Genomic DNA, 24717 nt, shown 5'->3' with positions numbered 1-24717 from the left:
ACTCACCTGATAACAGACAGCTCTCTCTCTCACTCACCTGATAACAAACAGCTCACTCACTCACTCACTCACTCACTCACTCACTCACTCACTCACTCACTCACTCACTCACTCACTCACTCACTCACCTGATGACAGACAGCCCTCTCTCTCTCTCCTCTCTCTGATGACAGACAGCCCTCTCTCTCTCTCCTCTCTCTGATGAGACAGCCCTCTCTCTCTCTCCTCTCTCTGATGACAGACAGCCCTCTCTCTCTCTCCTCTCTCTGATGACAGACAGCCCTCTCTCTCTCTCCTCTCTCTGATGACAGACAGCCCTCTCTCTCTCTCTCCTCTCTCTGATCACAGACAGCCCTCTCTCTCTCTCCTCTCTCTGATCACAGACAGCCCTCTCTCTCTCTCTCCTCTCTCTGATGACAGACAGCCCTCTCTCTCTCTCTCTCTCTCTCTCTGATGACAGACAGCCCTCTCTCTCTCTCTCCTCTCTCTGATGACAGACAGCCCTCTCTCTCTCTCCTCTCTCTGATGACAGACAGCCCTCTCTCTCTCTCTCCTCTCTCTGATGACAGACAGCCCTCTCTCTCTCTCCTCTCTCTGATGACAGACAGCCCTCTCTCTCTCTCCTCTCTCTGATGACAGACAGCCCTCTCTCTCTCTGATGACACAGCCCTCTCTCTCTCTGATGACACAGCCCTCTCTCTCTCTCTCTCTCTCTCTCTCTCCTCTCTCTGATGACAGACAGCCCTCTCTCTCTCTCTCCTCTCTCTGATGACAGACAGCCCTCTCTCTCTCTCTCTCTCTCTCTGATGACAGACAGCCCTCTCTCTCTCTCTCTCTCTCTCTCTGATGACAGACAGCCCTCTCTCTCTCTCTCTCTCTCTCTGATGACAGACAGCCCTCTCTCTCTCTCTCTCCTCTCTCTGATGACAGACAGCCCTCTCTCTCTCTCTCTCTCCTCTCTCTGATGACAGACAGCTCTCTCTCTCTCTCTCCTCTCTCTGATGACAGACAGCCCTCTCTCTCTCTCCTCTCTCTGATGACAGACAGCCCTCTCTCTCTCTCCTGTACTCGATCTCTCACCTGATAGCAAGCAGAGCTGTGCTGATCTCATGTCTCAATATGTCTCTGCCTCAGTGGATCAGTGGACCGGGATAACAGCTGAATCAACATGCTTCAGTCCCAGTCTGTCTAGTTATCTGTCCTGTGAGGGCTTCCCTGGTGTATTTAACTAGAGACCCTCCCTATTGGTCTGGTGCTTGTACTGCAGAGGGCTACGATTGATTATTTGTGTGTGTGTGTGTGTGTGCTCGACAACCCTGCAATTCTCTTCTCTCTCTGTTGTGCTGATGTCAGAGGTTTCCATAGTTACCCAGCTGTGTGATGGAGACGCACGGTGGCAGGCCGCTCCACCCACACAGACTCTGCATCGGTCTCAAATCAAATGTTCAAATCAAATGTTCTTTGTCACATGCTTTATAAACAACAGGTGTAGACTAACAGTGAAATGCTCCCTGGCTGGTCGTAAACAACAGGTGTAGACTAACAGTGAAATGCTCCCTGGCTGGTCGTAAACAACAGGTGTAGACTAACAGTGAAATGCTCCCTGGCTGGTCGTAAACAACAGGTGTAGACTAACAGTGAAATGCTCCCTGGCTGGTCGTAAACAACAGGTGTAGACTAAAAGTGAAATGCTCCCTGGCTGGTCGTAAACAACAGGTGTAGACTAACAGTGAAATGCTCCCTGGCTGGTCGTAAACAACAGGTGTAGACTAACAGTGAAATGCTCCCTGGCTGGTCGTAAACAACAGGTGTAGACTAACAGTGAAATGCTCCCTGGCTGGTCGTAAACAACAGGTGTAGACTAACAGTGAAATGCTCCCTGGCTGGTCGTAAACAACAGGTGTAGACTAACAGTGAAATGCTCCCTGGCTGGTCGTAAACAACAGGTGTAGACTAACAGTGAAATGCTCCCTGGCTGGTCGTAAACAACAGGTGTAGACTAACAGTGAAATGCTCCCTGGCTGGTCGTAAACAACAGGTGTAGACTAACAGTGAAATGCTCCCTGGCTGGTCGTAAACAACAGGTGTAGACTAACAGTGAAATGCTCCCTGGCTGGTCGTAAACAACAGGTGTAGACTAACAGTGAAATGCTCCCTGGCTGGTCGTAAACAACAGGTGTAGACTAACAGTGAAATGCTCCTGGCTGGTCGTAAACAACAGGTGTAGACTAACAGTGAAATGCTCCCTGGCTGGTCGTAAACAACAGGTGTAGACTAACAGTGAAATGCTCCCTGGCTGGTCGTAAACAACAGGTGTAGACTAACAGTGAAATGCTCCCTGGCTGGTCGTAAACAACAGGTGTAGACTAAAAGTGAAATGCTCCCTGGCTGGTCGTAAACAACAGGTGTAGACTAACAGTGAAATGCTGCCTGGGTGGTCGTAAACAACAGGTGTAGAGTAACAGTGAATCATTAATTCATAGTATTAATAGTTCATATTCAGATCTACCTCAATTACCTGGTACTCCTGCACATCGTCTCAGTACTGGTACTCCCTGTATATATCCATGTTATTACCTGGTACTCCCTGTATATAGCCATGCTATTACCTCCCTGTATATAGCCATGTTATTACCTGGTACTTCCTGTATATAGCCATGTTATTACCTCCCTGTATATAGCCATGTTATTACCTGGTACTCCCTGTATATAGCCATGTTATTACCTCCCTGTATATAGCCATGTTATTACCTGTTACTCCCTGTATATAGCCATGCTATTACCTCCCTGTATATAACCATGTTATTACCTGGTACCTGTATATAGTCATGTTATTACTTCCTGTATATAGCCATGTTATTACCTCCTGTATATAACCATTTTATTACCTGGTACTCCTGTATATAACCATTTTATTACCTGGTACTCCCTGTATATAACCATGTTATTACCTCCTGTATATAGTCATGTTATTACCTGGTACTCCCTGTATATAACCATGTTATTACCTGGTACTCCCTGTATATAACCATGTTATTACCTGTTACTCCTGTATATAGCCATGTTATTACCTCCCTGTATATAACCATGTTATTACCTGGTACTCCTGTATATAACCATGTTATTACCTGGTACCCTGTATATAGTCATGTTATTACCTGGTACTCCTGTATATAGTCATGTTATTACCTCCCTGTATATAACCATGTTATTACCTGGTACTCCCTGTATATAGTCATGTTATTACCTCCCTGTATATAACCATGTTATTACCTGGTACTCCTGTATATAACCATGTTATTACCTGGTACTCCTGTATATAACCATGTTATTACCTGGTACTCCCTGTATATAACCATGTTATTACCTGGTACTCCCTGTATATAACCATGTTATTACCTGGTACTCCCTGTATATAACCATGTTATTACCTGGTACTCCCTGTATATAACCATGTTATTACCTGCCTGTATATAGTCATGTTATTACCTGGTACTCCTTGTATATAGGCATGTTATTACCTCCCTGTATATAGCCATGTTATTTCCTGGTACTCCCTGTATATAGCCATGTTATTACCTGGTACTCCCTGTATATAACCATGTTATTACCTGGTACTCCTGTATATATCCATGTTATTACCTGTTACTCCTGTATATAGCCATGTTATTACCTCCTGTATATAGCCATGTTATTACCTGGTACTCCCTGTATATAGCCATGTTATTACCTGGTACTCCTGTATATATCCATGTTATTACCTGTTACCCTGTATATAACCATGTTATTACCTCCCTGTATATAGTTATTACCATGTTATTATAACCATGTTATTACCTCCCTGTATATAACCATGTTATTACCTGGTACTCCCCTATATAACCATGTTATTACCTGGTACCCTGTATATAGCCATGTTATTACCTGGTACCCTGTATATAGCCATGTTATTACCTGGTACTCCTGTATATAGTCATGTTATTACCTCTCCTGTATATAGCCATGTTATTACCTCCTCCCTGTATATAGCCATGTTATTACCTCCCTGTATATAACCATGTTATTACCTGGTACTCCTGTATATAGCCATGTTATTACCTCCCTGTATATAGCCATGTTATTACCTGGTACTCCTGTATATAGCCATGTTATTACCTGGTATCCCTGTATATATCCATGTTATTACCATGTTATTACTCCTGTATATAGCCATGTTATTACCTCCCTGTATATAGCCATGTTATTACCTGGTACTCCTGTATATAGTCATGTTATTACCTGGTACTCCCTGTATATATCCATGTTATTACCTGGTACTTCCTGTATATAGCCATGTTATTACCTCCCTGTATATAGCCATGTTATTACCTGGTACTCCCTGTATATAGCCATGTTATTACCTCCCTGTATATAGCCATGTTATTACCTGGTACTCCCTGTATATAGCCATGCTATTACCTCCCTGTATATAACCATGTTATTACCTGGTACCCCCTGTATATAGCCATGTTATTACCTGGTACCCCCTGTATATAGCCATGTTATTACCTGGTACCCCCTGTATATAGCCATGTTATTACCTGGTACCCCCTGTATATAGCCATGTTATTACCTGGTACCCCCTGTATATAGCCATGTTATTACCTGGTACCCCCTGTATATAGCCATGTTATTACCTGGTACCCCTGTATATAACCATGTTATTACCTGGTACCCCCTGTATATAACCATGTTATTACCTGGTACTTCCTGTATATAGCCATGTTATTACCTCCCTGTATATAGCCATGTTATTACCTGGTACTCCCTGTATATAGCCATGTTATTACCTCCCTGTATATAACCATGTTATTACCTGGTACTCCCTGTATATAGCCATGTTATTACCTGGTACCCCCTGTATATAGCCATGTTATTACCTGGTACTCCCTGTATATAACCATGTTATTACCTCTCTGTATATAACCATGTTATTACCTGGTACTCCCTGTATATAGTCATGTTATTACTTCCCTGTATATAGCCATGTTATTACCTCCCTGTATATAACCATTTTATTACCTGGTACTCCCTGTATATAACCATTTTATTACCTGGTACTCCCTGTATATAACCATTTTATTACCTCTCTGTATATAGTCATGTTATTACCTGGTACTCCCTGTATATAACCATGTTATTACCTGGTACTCCCTGTATATAACCATGTTATTACCTGGTACTCCCTGTATATAACCATGTTATTACCTGGTACTCCCTGTATATAACCATGTTATTACCTGGTACTCCCTGTATATAACCATGTTATTACCTGGTACTCCCTGTATATAGTCATGTTATTACCTCCCTGTATATAACCATGTTATTACCTGGTACTCCCTGTATATAGCCATGTTATTACCTGGTACTCCCTGTATATAGCCATGTTATTACCTGGTACTCCCTGTATATAGCCATGTTATTACCTGGTACTCCCTGTATATAGCCATGTTATTACCTGGTACTCCCTGTATATAGCCATGTTATTACCTGGTACTCCCTGTATATAGCCATGTTATTACCTGGTACTTCCTGTATATAGCCATGTTATTACCTGGTACTCCCTGTATATAGCCATGTTATTACCTCCCTGTATATAGCCATGTTATTACCTGGTACTCCCTGTATATAGCCATGTTATTACCTGGTACTCCCTGTATATAGCCATGTTATTACCTGGTACTCCCTGTATATAGCCATGTTATTACCTGGTACTTCCTGTATATAGCCATGTTATTACCTGGTACTCCCTGTATATAGTCATGTTATTACCTCCCTGTATATAGTCATGCTATTACCTCCCTGTATATAGCCATGTTATTACCTGGTACTTCCTGTATATAGCCATGTTATTACCTGGTACTCCCTGTATATAGCCATGTTATTACCTCCCTGTATATAGCCATGTTATTACCTCCCTGTATATAGCCATGTTATTACCTGGTACTTCCTGTATATAGCCATGTTATTACCTGGTACTCCCTGTATATAACCATGTTATTACCTCCCTGTATATAGCCATGTTATTACCTCCCTGTATATAGCCATGTTATTACCTGGTACTCCCTGTATATAGCCATGTTATTACCTGGTACTTCCTGTATATAGCCATGTTATTACCTGGTACTCCCTGTATATAGTCATGCTATTACCTCCCTGTATATAGCCATGTTATTACCTGGTACTTCCTGTATATAGCCATGTTATTACCTGGTACTCCCTGTATATAGCCATGTTATTACCTGGTACTCCCTGTATATAGCCATGTTATTACCTGGTACTTCCTGTATATAGCCATGTTATTACCTGGTACTCCCTGTATATAGTCATGCTATTACCTCCCTGTATATAGTCATGCTATTACCTCCCTGTATATAGCCATGTTATTACCTGGTACTTCCTGTATATAGCCATGTTATTACCTGGTACTCCCTGTATATAGCCATGTTATTACCTGGTACTCCCTGTATATAGCCATGTTATTACCTCCCTGTATATAGCCATGTTATTACCTGGTACTCCCTGTATATAGCCATGTTATTACCTGGTACTTCCTGTATATAGCCATGTTATTACCTCCCTGTATATAGCCATGTTATTACCTGGTACTCCCTGTATATAGCCATGTTATTACCTCCTTGTATATAGCCATGTTATTACCTGGTACTCCCTGTATATAGCCATGTTATTACCTGGTACTCCCTGTATATAGCCATGTTATTACCTCCTTGTATATAGCCATGGTATTACCTGGTACTCCCTGTATATAACCATGTTATTACCTGGTACTCCCTGTATATAGCCATGTTATTACCTCCCTGTATATAGCCATGTTATTACCTCCCTGTATATAGCCATGTTATTACCTCCCTGTATATAGCCATGTTATTACCTCCCTGTATATAGCCATGTTATTACCTCCCTGTATATAGCCGTGTTATTACCTCCCTGTATATAGCCGTGTTATTACCTCCCTGTATATAGCCGTGTTATTACCTCCCTGTATATAGCCGTGTTATTACCTCCCTGTATAGAGCCGTGTTATTACCTCCCTGTATAGAGCCGTGTTATTACCTCCCTGTATAGAGCCGTGCTGTTACCTGGCACTTCCTGTATAGAGCCGTGTACGTATTTGACTGGGTCAGGAAGGATTGAAAATGTCAGTGAAGACACTTGCCAGCTGGTCAGTGCTCTGAGTCCTCGTCCTGGTAATCCGTCTGGCCCTGCTGCTTTGTGAATGTTGACCTGTTTCAAGGTCTTACTCACAGCAGCTATGGAGACCATGATCACAGTCGTTTGTCTGGAGCCGTGTCTCTGTCTGTCTGTCTCATAGGCAGGTTACAGATACTGCATTGTCTGTCTCTGTCTCTGGTCCCTGTTCTCAGCTGATAGCTAGTTCATGTCCTGCCTGTCTCTGGTCCCTGTTCTCAGCTGATACCTAGTTCATGTCCTGCCTGTCTCTGATCCCTGTTCTCAGCTGATAACTAGTCCATGTCCTGCCTGTCTCTGGTCCCTGTTCTCAGCTGATACCTAGTTCATGTCCTGCCTGTCTCTGGTCCCTGTTCTCAGCTGATACCTAGTTCATGTCCTGCCTGTCTCTGGTCCCTGTTCTCAGCTGATACCTAGTTCATGTCCTGCCTGTCTCTGGTCCCTGTTCTCAGCTGATACCTAGTTCATGTCCTGCCTGTCTCTAGTCCCTGTTCTCAGCTGATAACTAGTTCATGTCCTGCCTGTCTCTGGTCCCTGTTCTCAGCTGATACCTAGTTCATGTCCTGCCTGTCTCTAGTCCCTGTTCTCAGCTGATAACTAGTTCATGTCCTGCCTGTCTCTGGTCCCTGTTCTCAGCTGATAACTAGTTCATGTCCTGCCTGTCTCTGGTCCCTGTTCTCAGCTGATAGCTAGTTCATGTCCTGCCTGTCTCTGGTCCCTGTTCTCAGCTGATAGCTAGTTCATGTCCTGCCTGTCTCTGGTCCCTGTTCTCAGCTGATACCTAGTTTATGTCCTGTCTGTCTTGGTCCCTATTCTCAGCTGATGCCTAGTTCATGTCCTGCCTGTCTCTGGTCACATCATCAGCTGATTGTAACCTGGTATGTCCTGCCTGTCTCTGATCCCAACAACACATGATACCTTCAGTAGAGACTCCAGCCTGTCTACAGATCCCTGTTCTCAGCAAAACCATCAATCATGTCCTGCCTGTCTCAGATGGTGTTCTCAGCTGATACCTAGTTCATGTCCTGCCTTCTCTATCCCTGTTCTCAGCTGAAACCTAGTTTATGTCCTGTTGTCCATCAGCTTTGCAGGACAGATTACACTATCAGGCAGAATCTCCAAACAGATGGTGATTGTAACCTGGATTCAGCTTTGTCCCAACAACACATGACAGTTCAGTAGAGACTCAAAACAGATGGTGTTTCAGAATCAGCTTTGTCTCACAACAAAACAGCTCAATCATGGCAGAAGCTCAAAACAGATGGTGTTTCAGGATCAGCTTTGGGACAGATTCCACTCATGGCAGAAGCTGCAAACAGATGGTGTTTCAGGATCAGCTTTGGGACAGATTCCAGTATCATGGCAGAAGCTGCAAACAGATGGTGTTTCAGGATCAGCTTTGGGACAGATTCCAGTATCATGGCAGAAGCTGCAAACAGATGGTGTTTCAGGATCAGCTTTGGGACAGATTCCAGTATCATGGCAGAAGCTGCAAAACAGATGGTGTTTCAGGATCAGCTTTGGGACAGATTCCAGTATCATGGCAGAAGCTCCAAACAAATGGTGTTTCAGGATCAGCTTTGGGACAGATTCCACTATCATGGCAGAAGCTGCAAACAGATGGTGTTTCAGGATCAGCTTTGGGACAGATTCCAGTATCATGGCAGAAGCTGCAAACAGATGGTGTTTCATGATCAGCTTTGGGACAGATTCCAGTATCATGGCAGAAGCTCCAAACAGATGGTGTTTCAGGATCAGCTTTGGGACAGATTCCACTATCATGGCAGAAGCTCCAAACAAATGGTGTTTCAGGATCAGCTTTGGGACAGATTCCACTATCATGGCAGAAGCTGCAAACAGATGGTGTTTCAGGATCAGCTTTGGGACAGATTCCACTATCATGGCAGAAGCTGCAAACAGATGGTGTTTCAGGATCAGCTTTGGGACAGATTCCACTATCATGGCAGAAGCTCCAAACAGATGGTGTTTCAGGATCAGCTTTGGGACAGATTCCACTATCATGGCAGAAGCTGCAAACAGATGGTGTTTCAGGATCAGCTTTGGGACAGATTCCACTATCATGGCAGAAGCTGCAAACAGATGGTGTTTCAGGATCAGCTTTGGGACAGATTCCACTATCATGGCAGAAGCTGCAAACAGATGGTGTTTCAGGATCAGCTTTGGGACAGATTCCACAATCATGGCAGAAGCTGCAAACAGATGGTGTTTCAGGATCAGCTTTGGGACAGATTCCACTATCATGGCAGAAGTTAAATGATTGGAAAAGAAGTAGGAAACATCTTTCACGTTAAGCTTCAGTAGCGAGGCTTCAGTGGCCAAATGTTTAGGTGACTTCCCTGATACACAGAACAGGAGGCATCAAATGTAGGTCTCTAGGACAGTCCTATGTTCAGGACAGGTGGTGTCGAATGTAGGACAGTCCTATGATCAGGACAGGTGGTGTCGAATGTAGGACAGTCCTATGATCAGGACAGGTGGTGTGTCGAATGTAGGACAGTCCTATGATCAGGACAGGAGGTGTCAAATGTAGGTCTCTCCTATGATCAGGACGGGAGGTGTCAAATGTAGGTCTCTCGTATGTTCAGGACGGGAGGTGTCAAATGTAGGTCTCCTATGTTCAGGACAGGAGGTGTCAAATGTAGGTCTCTAGGACAGTCCTATGTTCAGGACAGGAGGTGTCAAATCTGTAGTAGGAACACCCCTACACAGCACATAGTGTTGTCAGTCTGTCTGGCTGTAGTAGGAACACCCCTACACAGCACATAGTGTTGTCAGTCTGTAGTAGGAACACCCCTACACAGCACATAGTGTTGTCAGTCTGTCTGGCTGTAGTAGGAACACCCCTACACAGCACATAGTGTTGTCAGTCAGTCTGGCTGTAGTAGGAACACCCCTACACAGCACATAATGTTGTCAGTCTGTCTGGCTGTAGTAGGAACACCCCTACACAGCACATAGTGTTGTCAGTCTGTCTGGCTGTAGTAGGAACACCCCTACACAGCACATAATGTTGTCAGTCTGTCTGGCTGTAGTAGGAACACCCCTACACAGCACATAGTGTTGTCAGTCTGTCTGGCTGTAGTAGGAACACCCCTACACAGCACATAGTGGTGTCAGTCTGTCTGGCTGTTGTAGGAACACCCCTACACAGCACATAGTGGTGTCAGTCTGTCTGGCTGTAGTAGGAACACCCCTACACAGCACATAGTGTTGTCAGTCTGTCTGGCTGTAGTAGGAACACCCCTACACAGCACATAGTGTTGTCAGTCTGTAGTAGGAACACCCCTACACAGCACATAGTGTTGTCAGTCTGTCTGGCTGTAGTAGGAACACCCCTACACAGCACATAGTGTTGTCAGTCTGTCTGGCTGTAGTAGGAACACCCCTACACAGCACATAGTGTTGTCAGTCTGTCTGGCTGTAGTAGGAACACCCCTACACAGCACATAGTGTTGTCAGTCTGTCTGGCTGTAGTAGGAACACCCCTACACAGCACATAGTGTTGTCAGTCTGTAGTAGGAACACCCCTACACAGCACATAGTGTTGTCAGTCTGTCTGGCTGTAGTAGGAACACCCCTACACAGTGCTGAGTCCATACATGGAATTTCTTGACCCCTGCAGGCAGTGTTTTAGTATTTTAACTGTGACTCCTGTTCATTCTGCCTGTGAGAGTGGCGTAACTCCTGTGAGAATGGCGTAACTCCAGGGCTTTTCTGTTGCATCATGGTACTCTGGTACCGAGTCGTTAGGTAGTGTTTTGGCACTCTCTGGTACCGAGTCGTTAGGTAGTGTTTTGGCACTCTCTGGTACCGAGTCGTTAGGTAGTGTTTTGGCACTCTCTGGTACCGAGTCGTTAGGTAGTGTTTTGGCACTCTCTGGTACCGAGTCGTTAGGTAGTGTTTTGGCACTCTCTGGTACCGAGTCGTTAGGTAGTGTTTTGGCACTCTCTGGTACCGAGTCGTTAGGTAGTGTTTTGGCACTCTCTGGTACCGAGTCGTTAGGTAGTGTTTTGGCACTCTCTGGTACCGAGTCGTTAGGTAGTGTTTTGGCACTCTCTGGTACCGAGTCGTTAGGTAGTGTTTTGGCACTCTCTGGTACCGAGTCGTTAGGTAGTGTTTTGGCACTCTCTGGTACCGAGTCGTTAGGTAGTGTTTTGGCACTCTCTGGTACCGAGTCGTTAGGTAGTGTTTTGGCACTCTCTGGTACCGAGTCGTTAGGTAGTGTTTTGGCTCTGCACCAGAACAGCACCGAGACACTGTGTTATGAGTAATCATGTGATTTACTTCTGTTTCACTATGACACGGCTCTACGCTGACATCTGTGACTCGTATCAGGAAACTAGGCGTATGTCACAAGGCACGACTTCACAGGAGAGCTGCTTGAAGATTATTTTTTTTAAATATATTTTATTTTTATCAAAATGTTAGCCATTTTTTTTTGGGGGGGGGTGCAGAAATGTCTTCTGGAACACGTGAACTTTCATGTGCCTTAATAACAAACTTGTATGCCATCTGTAAATATGAATATAATTATTAAATTAGGAGCCTAGTTGGTTAAGCCACAGAAAGTCAACAACCTGCCCACCAGCCATGATTGGCTGAGATGATGAGTTGGCTGGACATGGTGAGAGAGGGGTTGGAACTGGTCTGCCATGTAGCTTCTATGGTTTTTCACAGGTCAGTCTATTTTGGTAATCCTGTCGGATGCTAGCTAGTGTCTTAAGCTAAACACCTGTTGAATATGGCCGGTGTCAGTAAACGTTGGCAAAGAAACGTAATGACATTTTTGCCTTCAGAGTTGGTTAGGCTGTTTTCATGTTATCCAGAGGTAAACCAATCATCAGCCAGAGAGTGTTCATTCAGAACGCTCTGAGAGCGAAACGAGATGGGTGGGGCTAAAGCTTAACAGGGTGTGAACGATACTGAATGGGTGTAGATAAAGAAGAGCTCTTCACTAGATACCGAAATATTCACAGGCCATTTTCTCAAAAGTGAAATTACAAGTTGATCAACTTTCAAAGCAGAATTACTTTCCTCAACTGTAGTGTTTGATGTACAATTTTCTAGCTCCGAGTCTCTACTTTTATCTAATGTAAAAAAAAAAAAAAAACACCATTTCAAATTTTGCTACATAAGACTGAATCCAGGTGGTGGGCCACGTTTTTTTTAACAAGGAGCACTCTAGACAGGAAGTGATTAGCTTGTTCTACTGTAATCAATTACGCACTAATCAATTACTCCCATCGATATTGTATATAAATAAATGGAACCAGGACAGTAACCGTGGTGATGCGTACTGTTTGCGTTCTTCTAAAGGACAAACCTAATTGAAACTAGAGTTTACGACATATATGAGTGGGTAAATGACATCCTGTAGTATCCGTTCATCTCCTTATAGGACAATGTTTACGGTAGATGACCAATACAAAGTTAGTTAGCATCTCCAGTGTAGATTTAGCCTTGTGTTTTAGGTTATTGTCCTGCTGAAAGGTGAATTCATCTCCCACTGTCTGATGAAAAGCATACTGAACCAGGTTTTCCTCTGTGCGTAACTCCATTACATTTCTTTGTTATCCTGAAAAACTCCCCAGTCCTTAATGATTACAAGCATACCCATAACATGATGCAGTCAACACTATGCTGACAAGTGGTACTCAGTAATGTATTGGATTTGCCCCAAACACAACACTTTGTATTCAGAACGAAAACTGAATTGCTTTGTCACATTTTTTGCAGTACTACGTTAGTGCCTTGTTGCAAGCAGGATGCATGTTTTGGAATAGTTGTATTCTGTACAGTCTTCCTCCTTTTCACTCTGTTAATTATGTTAGTATTGTGGAGTAACTACAATGTTGTTGATCCATCCTCAGTTCTCTCTTATCACAGCTATTACACTCTGAAACTGTGACAACGTCACCGTTGGCCTCATGGTGAAATCCCTGAGCGGTTTCCTCTTTGGCAGCTTAGTTTGGAAGGACCCCTGTATCTTTGTAGTGACTGGGTGTATTGATACACCATCCAAAGTGTGATGAATTACTTCACCATGCTCAAAGGGATATATGCAGTTATTTTTTTAAACTTTATTTTTTAATCTACCTGTAGGTGCTTTTCTTTGCGAGACATTGGAAAACCTCCCTGGCCTTTTGTGGTTGAATCTTGTGTTTTTGAAATTCACTGCTCGACTGAGGGACAATTATCTGTGTGTGGGGTACAGAGAGAGGTAGGTAGTCATTTAAACATTATGTTAAACACTCTTTTTGCTCACATAGTGAGTCCATGCATCTTATAATGTGACTTTTTATTCCGGCACTTATGTAGGCGTGCCATAACAAGGAGGTTTAATACTTATTCACGTTTCAGCTGTAGGCGTGCCATAACAAGGAGGTTTAATACTTATTCACGTTTCAGCTGTAGGCGTGCCGTAACAAGGAGGTTTAATACTTATTCACGTTTCAGCTGTAGGCGTGCCATAACAAGGATTAATACTTATTCACGTTTCAGCTGTAGGCGTGCCGTAACAAGGAGGTTTAATACTTATTCACGTTTCAGCTGTAGGCGTGCCATAACAAGGAGGTTTAATACTTATTCACGTTTCAGCTGTAGTTGTGCCGTAACAAGGTTTAATACTTATTCACGTTTCAGCTGTAGGCGTGCCGTAACAAGGAGGATTAATACTTATTCACGTTTCAGCTGTAGGCGTGCCGTAACAAGGAGGTTTAATACTTATTCACGTTTCAGCTGTAGGCGTGTCATAACAAGGATTAATACTTATTCACGTTTCAGCTGTAGGCGTGCCGTAACAAGGATTAATACTTATTCACGTTTCAGCTGTAGGCGTGCCGTAACAAGGATTAATACTTATTCACGTTTCAGCTGTAGGCGTGCCGTAACAAGGATTAATACTTATTCACGTTTCAGCTGTAGGCGTGCCATAACAAGGAGGTTTAATACTTATTCACGTTTCAGCTGTAGGCGTGCCATAACAAGGAGGTTTAATACTTATTCACGTTTCAGCTGTAGGCGTGCCATAACAAGGAGGTTTAATACTTATTCACGTTTCAGCTGTAGGCGTGCCATAACAAGGATTAATACTTATTCACGTTTCAGCTGTAGGCGTGCCATAACAAGGAGGTTTAATACTTATTCACGTTTCAGCTGTAGGCGTGCCATAACAAGGAGGTTTAATACTTATTCACGTTTCAGCTGTAGGCGTGCCATAACAAGGATTAATACTTATTCACGTTTCAGCTGTAGGCGTGCCGTAACGAGGAGGTTTAATACTTATTCACGTTTCAGCTGTAGGCGTGCCATAACAAGGATTAATACTTATTCACGTTTCAGCTGTAGGCGTGCCATAACAAGGAGGTTTAATACTTATTCACGTTTCAGCTGTAGGCGTGCCATAACAAGGAGGTTTAATACTTATTCACGTTTCAGCTGTAGGCGTGCCATAACAAGGAGGTTTAATACTTATTCACGTTTCAGCTGTAGGCGTGCCATAACAAGGATTAATACTTATTCACGTTTCAGCTGTAGGCGTGTCATAACAAGGTTTAATACTTATTCACGTTTCAGCTGTAGTTGTGCCGTAACAAGGTTTAATACTTATTCACGTTTCAGCTGTAGGCGTGCCGTAACAAGGAGGTTTAATACTTATTCACGTTTCAGCTGTAGGCGTGCCCTAACAAGGAGGTTTAATACTTATTCACGTTTCAGCTGTAGGCGTGTCATAACAAGGTTTAATACTTATTCACGTTTCAGCTGTAGGCGTGCCATAACAAGGTTTAATACTTATTCACGTTTCAGCTGTAGGCGTGCCGTAACAAGGATTAATACTTATTCACGTTTCAGCTGTAGGCGTGCCGTAACAAGGATTAATACTTATTCACGTTTCAGCTGTAGGCGTGCCATAACAAGGAGGTTTAATACTTATTCACGTTTCAGCTGTAGGCGTGCCATAACAAGGAGGTTTAATACTTATTCACGTTTCAGCTGTAGGCGTGCCATAACAAGGAGGTTTAATACTTATTCACGTTTCAGCTGTAGGCGTGTCATAACAAGGATTAATACTTATTCACGTTTCAGCTGTAGGCGTGCCATAACAAGGAGGTTTAATACTTATTCACGTTTCAGCTGTAGGCGTGCCATAACAAGGAGGTTTAATACTTATTCACGTTTCAGCTGTAGGCGTGCCATAACAAGGATTAATACTTATTCACGTTTCAGCTGTAGGCGTGCCGTAACAAGGAGGTTTAATACTTATTCACGTTTCAGCTGTAGGCGTGCCATAACAAGGATTAATACTTATTCACGTTTCAGCTGTAGGCGTGCCGTAACAAGGAGGTTTAATACTTATTCACGTTTCAGCTGTAGGCGTGCCATAACAAGGAGGTTTAATACTTATTCACGTTTCAGCTGTAGGCGTGCCATAACAAGGAGGTTTAATACTTATTCACGTTTCAGCTGTAGGCGTGTCATAACAGAGGATTAATACTTATTCACGTTTCAGCTGTAGGCGTGTCATAACAAGGTTTAATACTTATTCACGTTTCAGCTGTAGACGTGCCATAACAAGGATTAATACTTATTCACGTTTCAGCTGTAGGCGTGCCATAACAAGGATTAATACTTATTCACGTTTCAGCTGTAGGCGTGCCATAACAAGGATTAATACTTATTCACGTTTCAGCTGTAGGCGTGCCGTAACAAGGAGGTTTAATACTTATTCACGTTTCAGCTGTAGGCGTGCCATAACAAGGATTAATACTTATTCACGTTTCAGCTGTAGGCGTGTCATAACAAGGTTTAATACTTATTCACGTTTCAGCTGTAGGCGTGCCGTAACAAGGAGGTTTAATACTTATTCACGTTTCAGCTGTAGGCGTGCCATAACAAGGAGGATTAATACTTATTCACGTTTCAGCTGTAGGCGTGCCATAACAAGGTTTAATACTTATTCATGTTTCAGCTGTAGGCGTGTCATAACAAGGAGGTTTAATACTTATTCACGTTTCAGCTGTAGGCGTGCCGTAACAAGGAGGTTTAATACTTATTCACGTTTCAGCTGTAGGCGTGCCATAACAAGGATTAATACTTATTCACGTTTCAGCTGTAGGCGTGTCGTAACAAGGATTAATACTTATTCACGTTTCAGCTGTAGGCGTGCCGTAACAAGGATTAATACTTATTCACGTTTCAGCTGTAGGCGTGCCATAACAAGGAGGTTTAATACTTATTCACGTTTCAGCTGTAGGCGTGCCATAACAAGGAGGTTTAATACTTATTCACGTTTCAGCTGTAGGCGTGCCATAACAAGGATTAATACTTATTCACGTTTCAGCTGTAGGCGTGCCATAACAAGGATTAATACTTATTCACGTTTCAGCTGTAGGCGTGCCATAACAAGGATTAATACTTATTCACGTTTCAGCTGTAGGCGTGCCATAACAAGGATTAATACTTATTCACGTTTCAGCTGTAGGCGTGCCATAACAAGGATTAATACTTATTCACGTTTCAGCTGTAGGCGTGCCATAACAAGGATTAATACTTATTCACGTTTCAGCTGTAGGCGTGCCATAACAAGGAGGATTAATACTTATTCACGTTTCAGCTGTAGGCGTGCCATAACAAGGATTAATACTTATTCACGTTTCAGCTGTAGGCGTGCCGTAACAAGGAGGTTTAATACTTATTCACGTTTCAGCTGTAGGCGTGCCATAACAAGGATTAATACTTATTCACGTTTCAGCTGTAGGCGTGCCATAACAAGGATTAATACTTATTCACGTTTCAGCTGTAGGCGTGCCGTAACAAGGAGGTTTAATACTTATTCACGTTTCAGCTGTAGGCGTGCCATAACAAGGATTAATACTTATTCACGTTTCAGCTGTAGGCGTGCCATAACAAGGATTAATACTTATTCACGTTTCAGCTGTAGGCGTGTCATAACAAGGATTAATACTTATTCACGTTTCAGCTGTAGGCGTGCCGTAACAAGGATTAATACTTATTCACGTTTCAGCTGTAGGCGTGCCGTAACAAGGATTAATACTTATTCACGTTTCAGCTGTAGGCGTGCCGTAACAAGGATTAATACTTATTCACGTTTCAGCTGTAGGCGTGCCGTAACAAGGATTAATACTTATTCACGTTTCAGCTGTAGGCGTGCCATAACAAGGATTAATACTTATTCACGTTTCAGCTGTAGGCGTGCCATAACAAGGATTAATACTTATTCACGTTTCAGCTGTAGGCGTGCCGTAACAAGGATTAATACTTATTCACGTTTCAGCTGTAGGCGTGCCATAACAAGGAGGTTTAATACTTATTCACGTTTCAGCTGTAGGCGTGCCATAACAAGGATTAATACTTATTCACGTTTCAGCTGTAGGCGTGCCGTAACAAGGAGGTTAATACTTATTCACGTTTCAGCTGTAGGCGTGCCGTAACAAGGAGGTTTAATACTTATTCACGTTTCAGCTGTAGGCGTGCCATAACAAGGATTAATACTTATTCACGTTTCAGCTGTAGGCGTGTCATAACAAGGATTAATACTTATTCACGTTTCAGCTGTAGGCGTGTCATAACAAGGATTAATACTTATTCACGTTTCAGCTGTAGGCGTGCCATAACAAGGAGGATTAATACTTATTCACGTTTCAGCTGTAGGCGTGCCGTAACAAGGATTAATACTTATTCACGTTTCAGCTGTAGGCGTGCCGTAACAAGGTTTAATACTTATTCACGTTTCAGCTGTGCATTTTTTAAATAGATTTGTAAACATTTCTAAAAACATAATTCCACTTTGACATTATGAAGTATTGTGTGTGTGTGTGTGTGTGTGTGTGTGTAGCCCAGTGACAACAAATACCAGTTGAATCCATTTGTAAACGAAGGCTGTAACAACAAAATGTGTAACAAGTCCAGGTGTGTGAATGCTTTCCGAAGGCCCTGTCAAAGCGTTAAATCACTGACCAAAGCTTTAGCTTTATCGACGCTAATGAAAGAATGTATTCTGTTGAGCTCATGTCAGCCATTACCTGGGTGTGTTTGATGGTTCACTACTAACATTTCTGCAGTCGTAACGTTACAGGGAAAAATGACAGGCACAAGCAGGAGTCTGAAAGAGGAGTGACAGAAATCAACACAGTGAAGTGGATGTTGCACCCCTCAAACACAGGAAATAGATCCTCGGGGCATGTCTGATGCTACTTGTCCAGTATACCCTTCGGGATGTCCAGGACCTCCTCTGTCCCTCTCAGGGCCTCTGTCCCTCTCAGGGCCTCTGTCCCTCTCAGGGCCTCTGTCCCTCTCAGGGCCTCTGTCCCTCTCAGTATCTCCTCCTGGGGTGCCCACTGATGTCCTGTCTTCTCTTGACACTGGTCAGTCTGGCTCTTGTAGTGTGCTCTTGTTTTAATGTTGGGGTTGATGTTACTGTAAAACACAGTTATCACTCTTACTGTAAAACTTAGTTAGCTACACTCTCCTGTAAGGCTAGCCTAGTTACTGTAAAACAGTTAACACCACTTTACAGTAACTGTGAAGTTAGTTACTGTAAGACCCAGTACTGTTAAGACAAAGGCCTCTGATGGTGGAAGAAGTTTGAGGAGTCTGTTCCTGTTGACCACTGAATGTTGTAATACACAGAGGAAGGATGTTGAGTCACCACATCATACTGTGAGCTGTCAAACTAAACACTTGGCCCTGCTCTGCTGTGTGGACCTGACAACCCATTCAGTCCCTCCATCCCCGTGTCTGGCAGAGCAGGGCCACGACTGAGGTAGTCACCTGAATAATGTAGCATAGAGGACCGAGCAAGACGGGAGGTAGTGATGCTGCTGAAGTCAGGCGGCTTGTCTTTCTCTGCTCTTCCTGTTTTGGAAAGTCCCACCTGTCTGAATGTCAGGCTCTGGTGTTGTGCTGCTACAGGACACAGTATCTATCCAGCTCTGCTACATCTGACTTAATGAGCTCGCTAGTGGACATGGTGACCTAATGAGCTCGCTAGTGGACATGGTGACTTAATGAGCTTGCTAGTGGACATGGTGACTTAATGAGCTCGCTAGTGGACATGGTGACTTAATGAGCTCGCTAGTGGACATGGTGACTTAATGAGCTCGCTAGTGGACATGGTGACTTAATGAGCTCGCTAGTGGACATGGTGACTTAATGAGCTCGCTAGTGGACATGGTGACTTAATGAGCTCGCTAGTGGACATGGTGACTTAATGAGCTCGCTAGTGGACATGGTGACTTAATGAGCTCGCTAGTGGACATGGTGACTTAATGAGCTCGCTAGTGGACATGGTGACTTAATGAGCTCGCTAGTGGACATGGTGACTTAATGAGCTCGCTAGTGGACATGGTGACTTAATGAGCTCGCTAGTGGACATGGTGACTTAATGAGCTCGCTAGTGGACATGGTGACTTAATGAGCTCGCTAGTGGACATGGTGACTTAATGAGCTCGCTAGTGGACATGGTGACTTAATGAGCTCGCTAGTGGACATGGTGACTTAATGAGCTCGCTAGTGGACATGGTGACTTAATGAGCTCGCTAGTGGACATGGTGACTTAATGAGCTCGCTAGTGGACATGTTGACTTAATGAGCTCGCTAGTGGACATGGTGACTTAATGAGCTCACTAGTGGACATGGTGACTTAATGAGCTAGCGAGTGGACATGGTGACTTAATGAGCTCGCTAGTGGACATGGTGAGACATGGTGCCTTAATGAGCTCGCTAGTGGACATGGTGACCTAATGAGCTAGCTAGTGGACATGGTGAGACATGGTGCCTTAATGAGCTAGCTAGTGGACATGGTGAGACATGGTGACCTAATGAGCTAGCTAGTGGACATGGTGAGACATGGTGCCTTAATGAGCTCGCTAGTGGACATGGTGACTTAATGAGCTCGCTAGTGGACATGGTGAGACATGGTAATGAGCTAGCTAGTGGACATGGTGACTTAATGAGCTAGCTAGTGGACATGGTGACATGGTGCCTAATGAGCTCGCTAGTGGACATGGTGACTTAATGAGCTCGCTAGTGGACATGGTGACTTAATGAGCTCGCTAGTGGACATGGTGACTTAATGAGCTCGCTAGTGGACATGGTGACTTAATGAGCTCGCTAGTGGACATGGTGAGAATGGTGACTTGGAATGGTGACTTAATGAGCATGCTAGTGGACATGGTGACTTAATGAGCTCGCTAGTGGACATGGTGACTTAATGAGCTCGCTAGTGGACATGGTGACTTAATGAGCTCGCTAGTGGACATGGTGACTTAATGAGCTCGCTACTGGACATGGTGACTTAATGAGCTAGCTAGTGGACATGGTGAGACATGGTGACTTAATGAGCTAGCTAGTGGACATGGTGAGACATGGTGCCTTAATGAGCTCGCTAGTGGACATGGTGCCTTAATGAGCTCGCTAGTGGACATGGTGCCTTAATGAGCTCGCTAGTGGACATGGTGACTTAATGAGCTAGCTAGTGGACATGGTGACTTAATGAGCTAGCTAGTGGACATGGTGACTTAATGAGCTAGCTAGTGGACATGGTGACTTAATGAGCTAGCTAGTGGACATGGTGACTTAATGAGCTAGCTAGTGGACATGGTGACTTAATGAGCTAGCTAGTGGACATGGTGACTTAATGAGCTAGCTAGTGGACATGGTGACTTAATGAGCTCACTAGTGGACATGGTGACTTAATGAGCTAGCTAGTGGACATGGTGACTTAATGAGCTCGCTAGTGGACATGGTGACTTAATGAGCTCGCTAGTGGACATGGTGACTTAATGAGCTCGCTAGTGGACATGGTGACTTAATGAGCTCGCTAGTGGACATGGTGACTTAATGAGCTCACTAGTGGACATGGTGACTTAATGAGCTAGCGAGTGGACATGGTGACTTAATGAGCTCGCTAGTGGACATGGTGACTTAATGAGCTCACTAGTGGACATGGTGACTTAATGAGCTAGCGAGTGGACATGGTGACTTAATGAGGTCGCTAGTGGACATAATAATAATAATAATATATGCCATTTAGCAGACGCTTTTATCCAAAGCGACTTACAGTCATGACATGGTGAGACATGGTGCCTTAATGAGCTAGCTAGTGGACATGGTGAGACATGGTGACCTAATGAGCTAGCTAGTGGACATGGTGAGACATGGTGCCTTAATGAGCTCGCTAGTGGACATGGTGACTTAATGAGCTCGCTAGTGGACATGGTGACTTAATGAGCTCGCTAGTGGACATGGTGACTTAATGAGCTCGCTAGTGGACATGGTGACCTAATGAGCTCGCTAGTGGACATGGTGACTTAATGAGCTCGCTAGTGGACATGGTGACTTAATGAGCTCGCTAGTGGACATGGTGACTTAATGAGCTCGCTACTGGACATGGTGACTTAATGAGCTAGCTAGTGGTGACTTAATGAGCTGAGTGGACATGGTGACTTAATGAGCTAGCTAGTGGACATGGTGAGACATGGTGCCTTAATGAGCTCGCTAGTGGACATGGTGCCTTAATGAGCTCGCTAGTGGACATGGTGCCTTAATGAGCTCGCTAGTGGACATGGTGACTTAATGAGCTAGCTAGTGGACATGGTGACTTAATGAGCTAGCTAGTGGACATGGTGACTTAATGAGCTAGCTAGTGGACATGGTGACTTAATGAGCTAGCTAGTGGACATGGTGACTTAATGAGCTAGCTAGTGGACATGGTGACTTAATGAGCTAGCTGGTGGAAATGGTGACCTAAAGAGCTAGCTAACCCTGTATCCTAGCTACATGAGGTAGTGCGTAACCCTGTATCCTAGCTACGTGAGGTAGCACGTAGCCCTGTATCCTAGCTACATGAGGTAGCACGTAGCACAGTATCCTAACACTAGGTAGCACGTAGCCCTGTATCCTAGCGACGTGAGGTAGCACGTAGCCCTGTATCCTAGCGACGTGAGGTAGCACGTAGCCCTGTATCCTAGCGACGTGAGGTAGCACGTAGCCCTGTATCCTAGTGACGTGAGGTAGCACGTAGCCCTGTATCCTAGCTACGTGAGGTAGCACGTAGCCCTGTATCCTAGCGTGAGGTAGCACGTAGCCCTGTATCCTAGCTACGTGAGGTAGCCTGTATCCTCGCTACGTGAGGTAGCACGTAGCCCTGTATCCTAGCTACGTGAGGTAGCACGTAGCCCTGTATCCTAGCTACGTGAGGTAGCACGTAGCCCTGTATCCTAGCGACGTGAGGTAGCCCTGTATCCTAGCGACGTGAGGTAGCACGTAGCCCTGTATCCTAGCGACGTGAGGTAGCACGTAGCCCTGTATCCTAGCGACGTGAGGTAGCACGTAGCCCTGTATCCTAGCGACGTGAGGTAGCACGTAGCCCTGTATCCTAGCGACGTGAGGAAGCACGTAGCCCTGTATCCTAGCGACGTGAGGTAGCCCTGTATCCTAGCGACGTGAGGTAGCCCTGTATCCTAGCGACGTGAGGTAGCACGTAGCCCTGTATCCTAGCTACGTGAGGTAGCACGTAGCCCTGTATCCTAGCTACGTGAGGTATCCCTGTATCCTAGCTACGTGACTTAGCCCTGTATCCTAGCTACGTGACGTACCCCTGTATCCTAGCTACGTGACGTAGCCCTGTATCCTAGCTACGTGACGTAGCCCTGTATCCTAGCTACGTGACGTAGCCCTGTATCCTAGCTACGTGACGTAGCCCTGTATCCTAGCGACGTGACGTAGCACGTAAGCCTGAGCTAAGATCTTCTCGTACCGTCAACATTTATGGGTGGACATTTTAAATGGGCAGATACTAGGAACACTCTATTTTGATCTTAGACGCCCTGAGGTCAATCTTCTCCCTTCTCTTCTCTCCCCTCTCAGGTCAGTCTTCAGTGCCTGGAGAGTTTCCTGTGTCTGTTCCACTGTGTCCGCCACCTCCACAACAGCCATGGCAACAAGGATGCTCTGAAGTTCTGGTAAGGTCTTTGTGAACTTCCTGACTCAGATGAAATGAATTTGTTTTGATGGTCTGCAATTTTGAAAATGCCTATTTCTGAAAGCTAATGCGACCCCTGAAGACAAGTCTGATGGATGTTTGTCTGTTACCCTCCTGTTACCCAACAGAAGTCTGGATTAGACATCGACCGATTTATACTGTTACACTGGCAATACTATAGTGCCTATAAGAACATCCAATAGTCAAAGGTTAATGAAAAATGTATCGGCTTTTTTTGGTCCTCCAATAATTGGTATTGGTATTGTCGAAGAAAAATCATAATCGGTTGACCTCTAATACTAATAATAATATGCATATATTAGCATCTGGTACAGAGTAGGAGGCAGTTCACTCTGGGCACGCTATTCATCCAAAAGTGAAAATGCTGCCCCCTATCCCAAAAGAGTTAACATATTTCTCATCCTTCGTTAGCTCACCCTTCGTTAGCTCATCCTTCGTTAGCACTTCATGACTACAGATGTGAGTGCTGCGGTCGCTAGTCATTTAGGCAGGTTGCCTTAGTGTTCTTGGGCACAGGGACTATGGTGGTCTGCTTGAAACATGTTAGTATTACAGACTCAGACAGGAAGAGGTTGAAAAATGTCAGTGAAGACACTTGCCATTTGGTCAGCGCATGCTCGGAGTACATGTCTGGCCCTGCGGCCTTGTGAATGTTGACCTGTTTAAAAGTCTTACTCACATCGGCTACGGAGAGCGTGATGACACAGTCATCTAGAACAGCTGGTACTCTCAAGCATGCTTCAGTGTTGCTTGCCTCGAAGCGAGCATAGAAGTAAGAGCTTGTCTGGTAGGTTCGCGTCACTGGGCAGTTCCGACGAGCGTCTGAGTCGGTGTTGAATCCTACAATCTGAGTCCTGTATTGGCGCTGCTGTTTGATGGTTCGTTGCATAGGGAGACTTCCGGTGCCAGAGTCCCGCTCCTTGAAAGCGGCAGCTCTACCCTTTTAGCTCAGCGTGGATGTTGCCTGTAATCCATGGCTTCTGGTTAGGGTATGTACGTACGGTCACTGTGGGGACGACGTCATCAATGTACTTATTTATGAAGCCAGTGACTGATGTGGTGTACTCCTCAATGCCATCGGAAGAATCCCGGAATATATTCCAGTCTGTGATAGCATCTGCTTCATCTGACCACTTTTTTATTGATCGAGTCACTGGTGCTTCCTGCTTTATTTTTTTGCTTGTAAGCAGGAATCAGGAGGATAGGCTTTGCATCTCTGTGTGGATTAAAGGAGGTCTAGAGTTTTGTGCATCTCTGTGTGGATTAAAGGAGGTCTAGAGTTTTGTGCATCTCTGTGTGGAGTAAAGGAGGTCTAGAGCTTTGTGCATCTCTGTGTGGATTAAAGGAGGTCTAGAGTTTTGTGCATCTCTGTGTGGAGTAAAGGAGGTCTAGAGCTTTGTGCATCTCTGTGTGGATTAAAGGAG

The 24717-nt window shown here is 44.4% G+C and overlaps 1 protein-coding gene across 1 annotated transcript in view; it reads left to right on the top strand.

Moving 5' to 3' along the window:
* lyst (lysosomal trafficking regulator) overlaps positions 1 to 24717 on the top strand; it is a 282509-nt gene that overhangs the window by 16251 nt on the left and 241541 nt on the right. The window contains 1 exon segment of the mRNA XM_052497067.1: positions 23158 to 23252. Within this exon segment, the coding sequence (XP_052353027.1) occupies positions 23158 to 23252 (95 nt within the window).

Source organism: Oncorhynchus keta, chromosome 3 (assembly GCF_023373465.1).
Source record: "Oncorhynchus keta strain PuntledgeMale-10-30-2019 chromosome 3, Oket_V2, whole genome shotgun sequence".
NCBI classification, from domain to species: Eukaryota; Metazoa; Chordata; class Actinopteri; order Salmoniformes; family Salmonidae; genus Oncorhynchus; species Oncorhynchus keta.
This window is presented reverse-complemented; position numbering and strand designations above follow the sequence as displayed.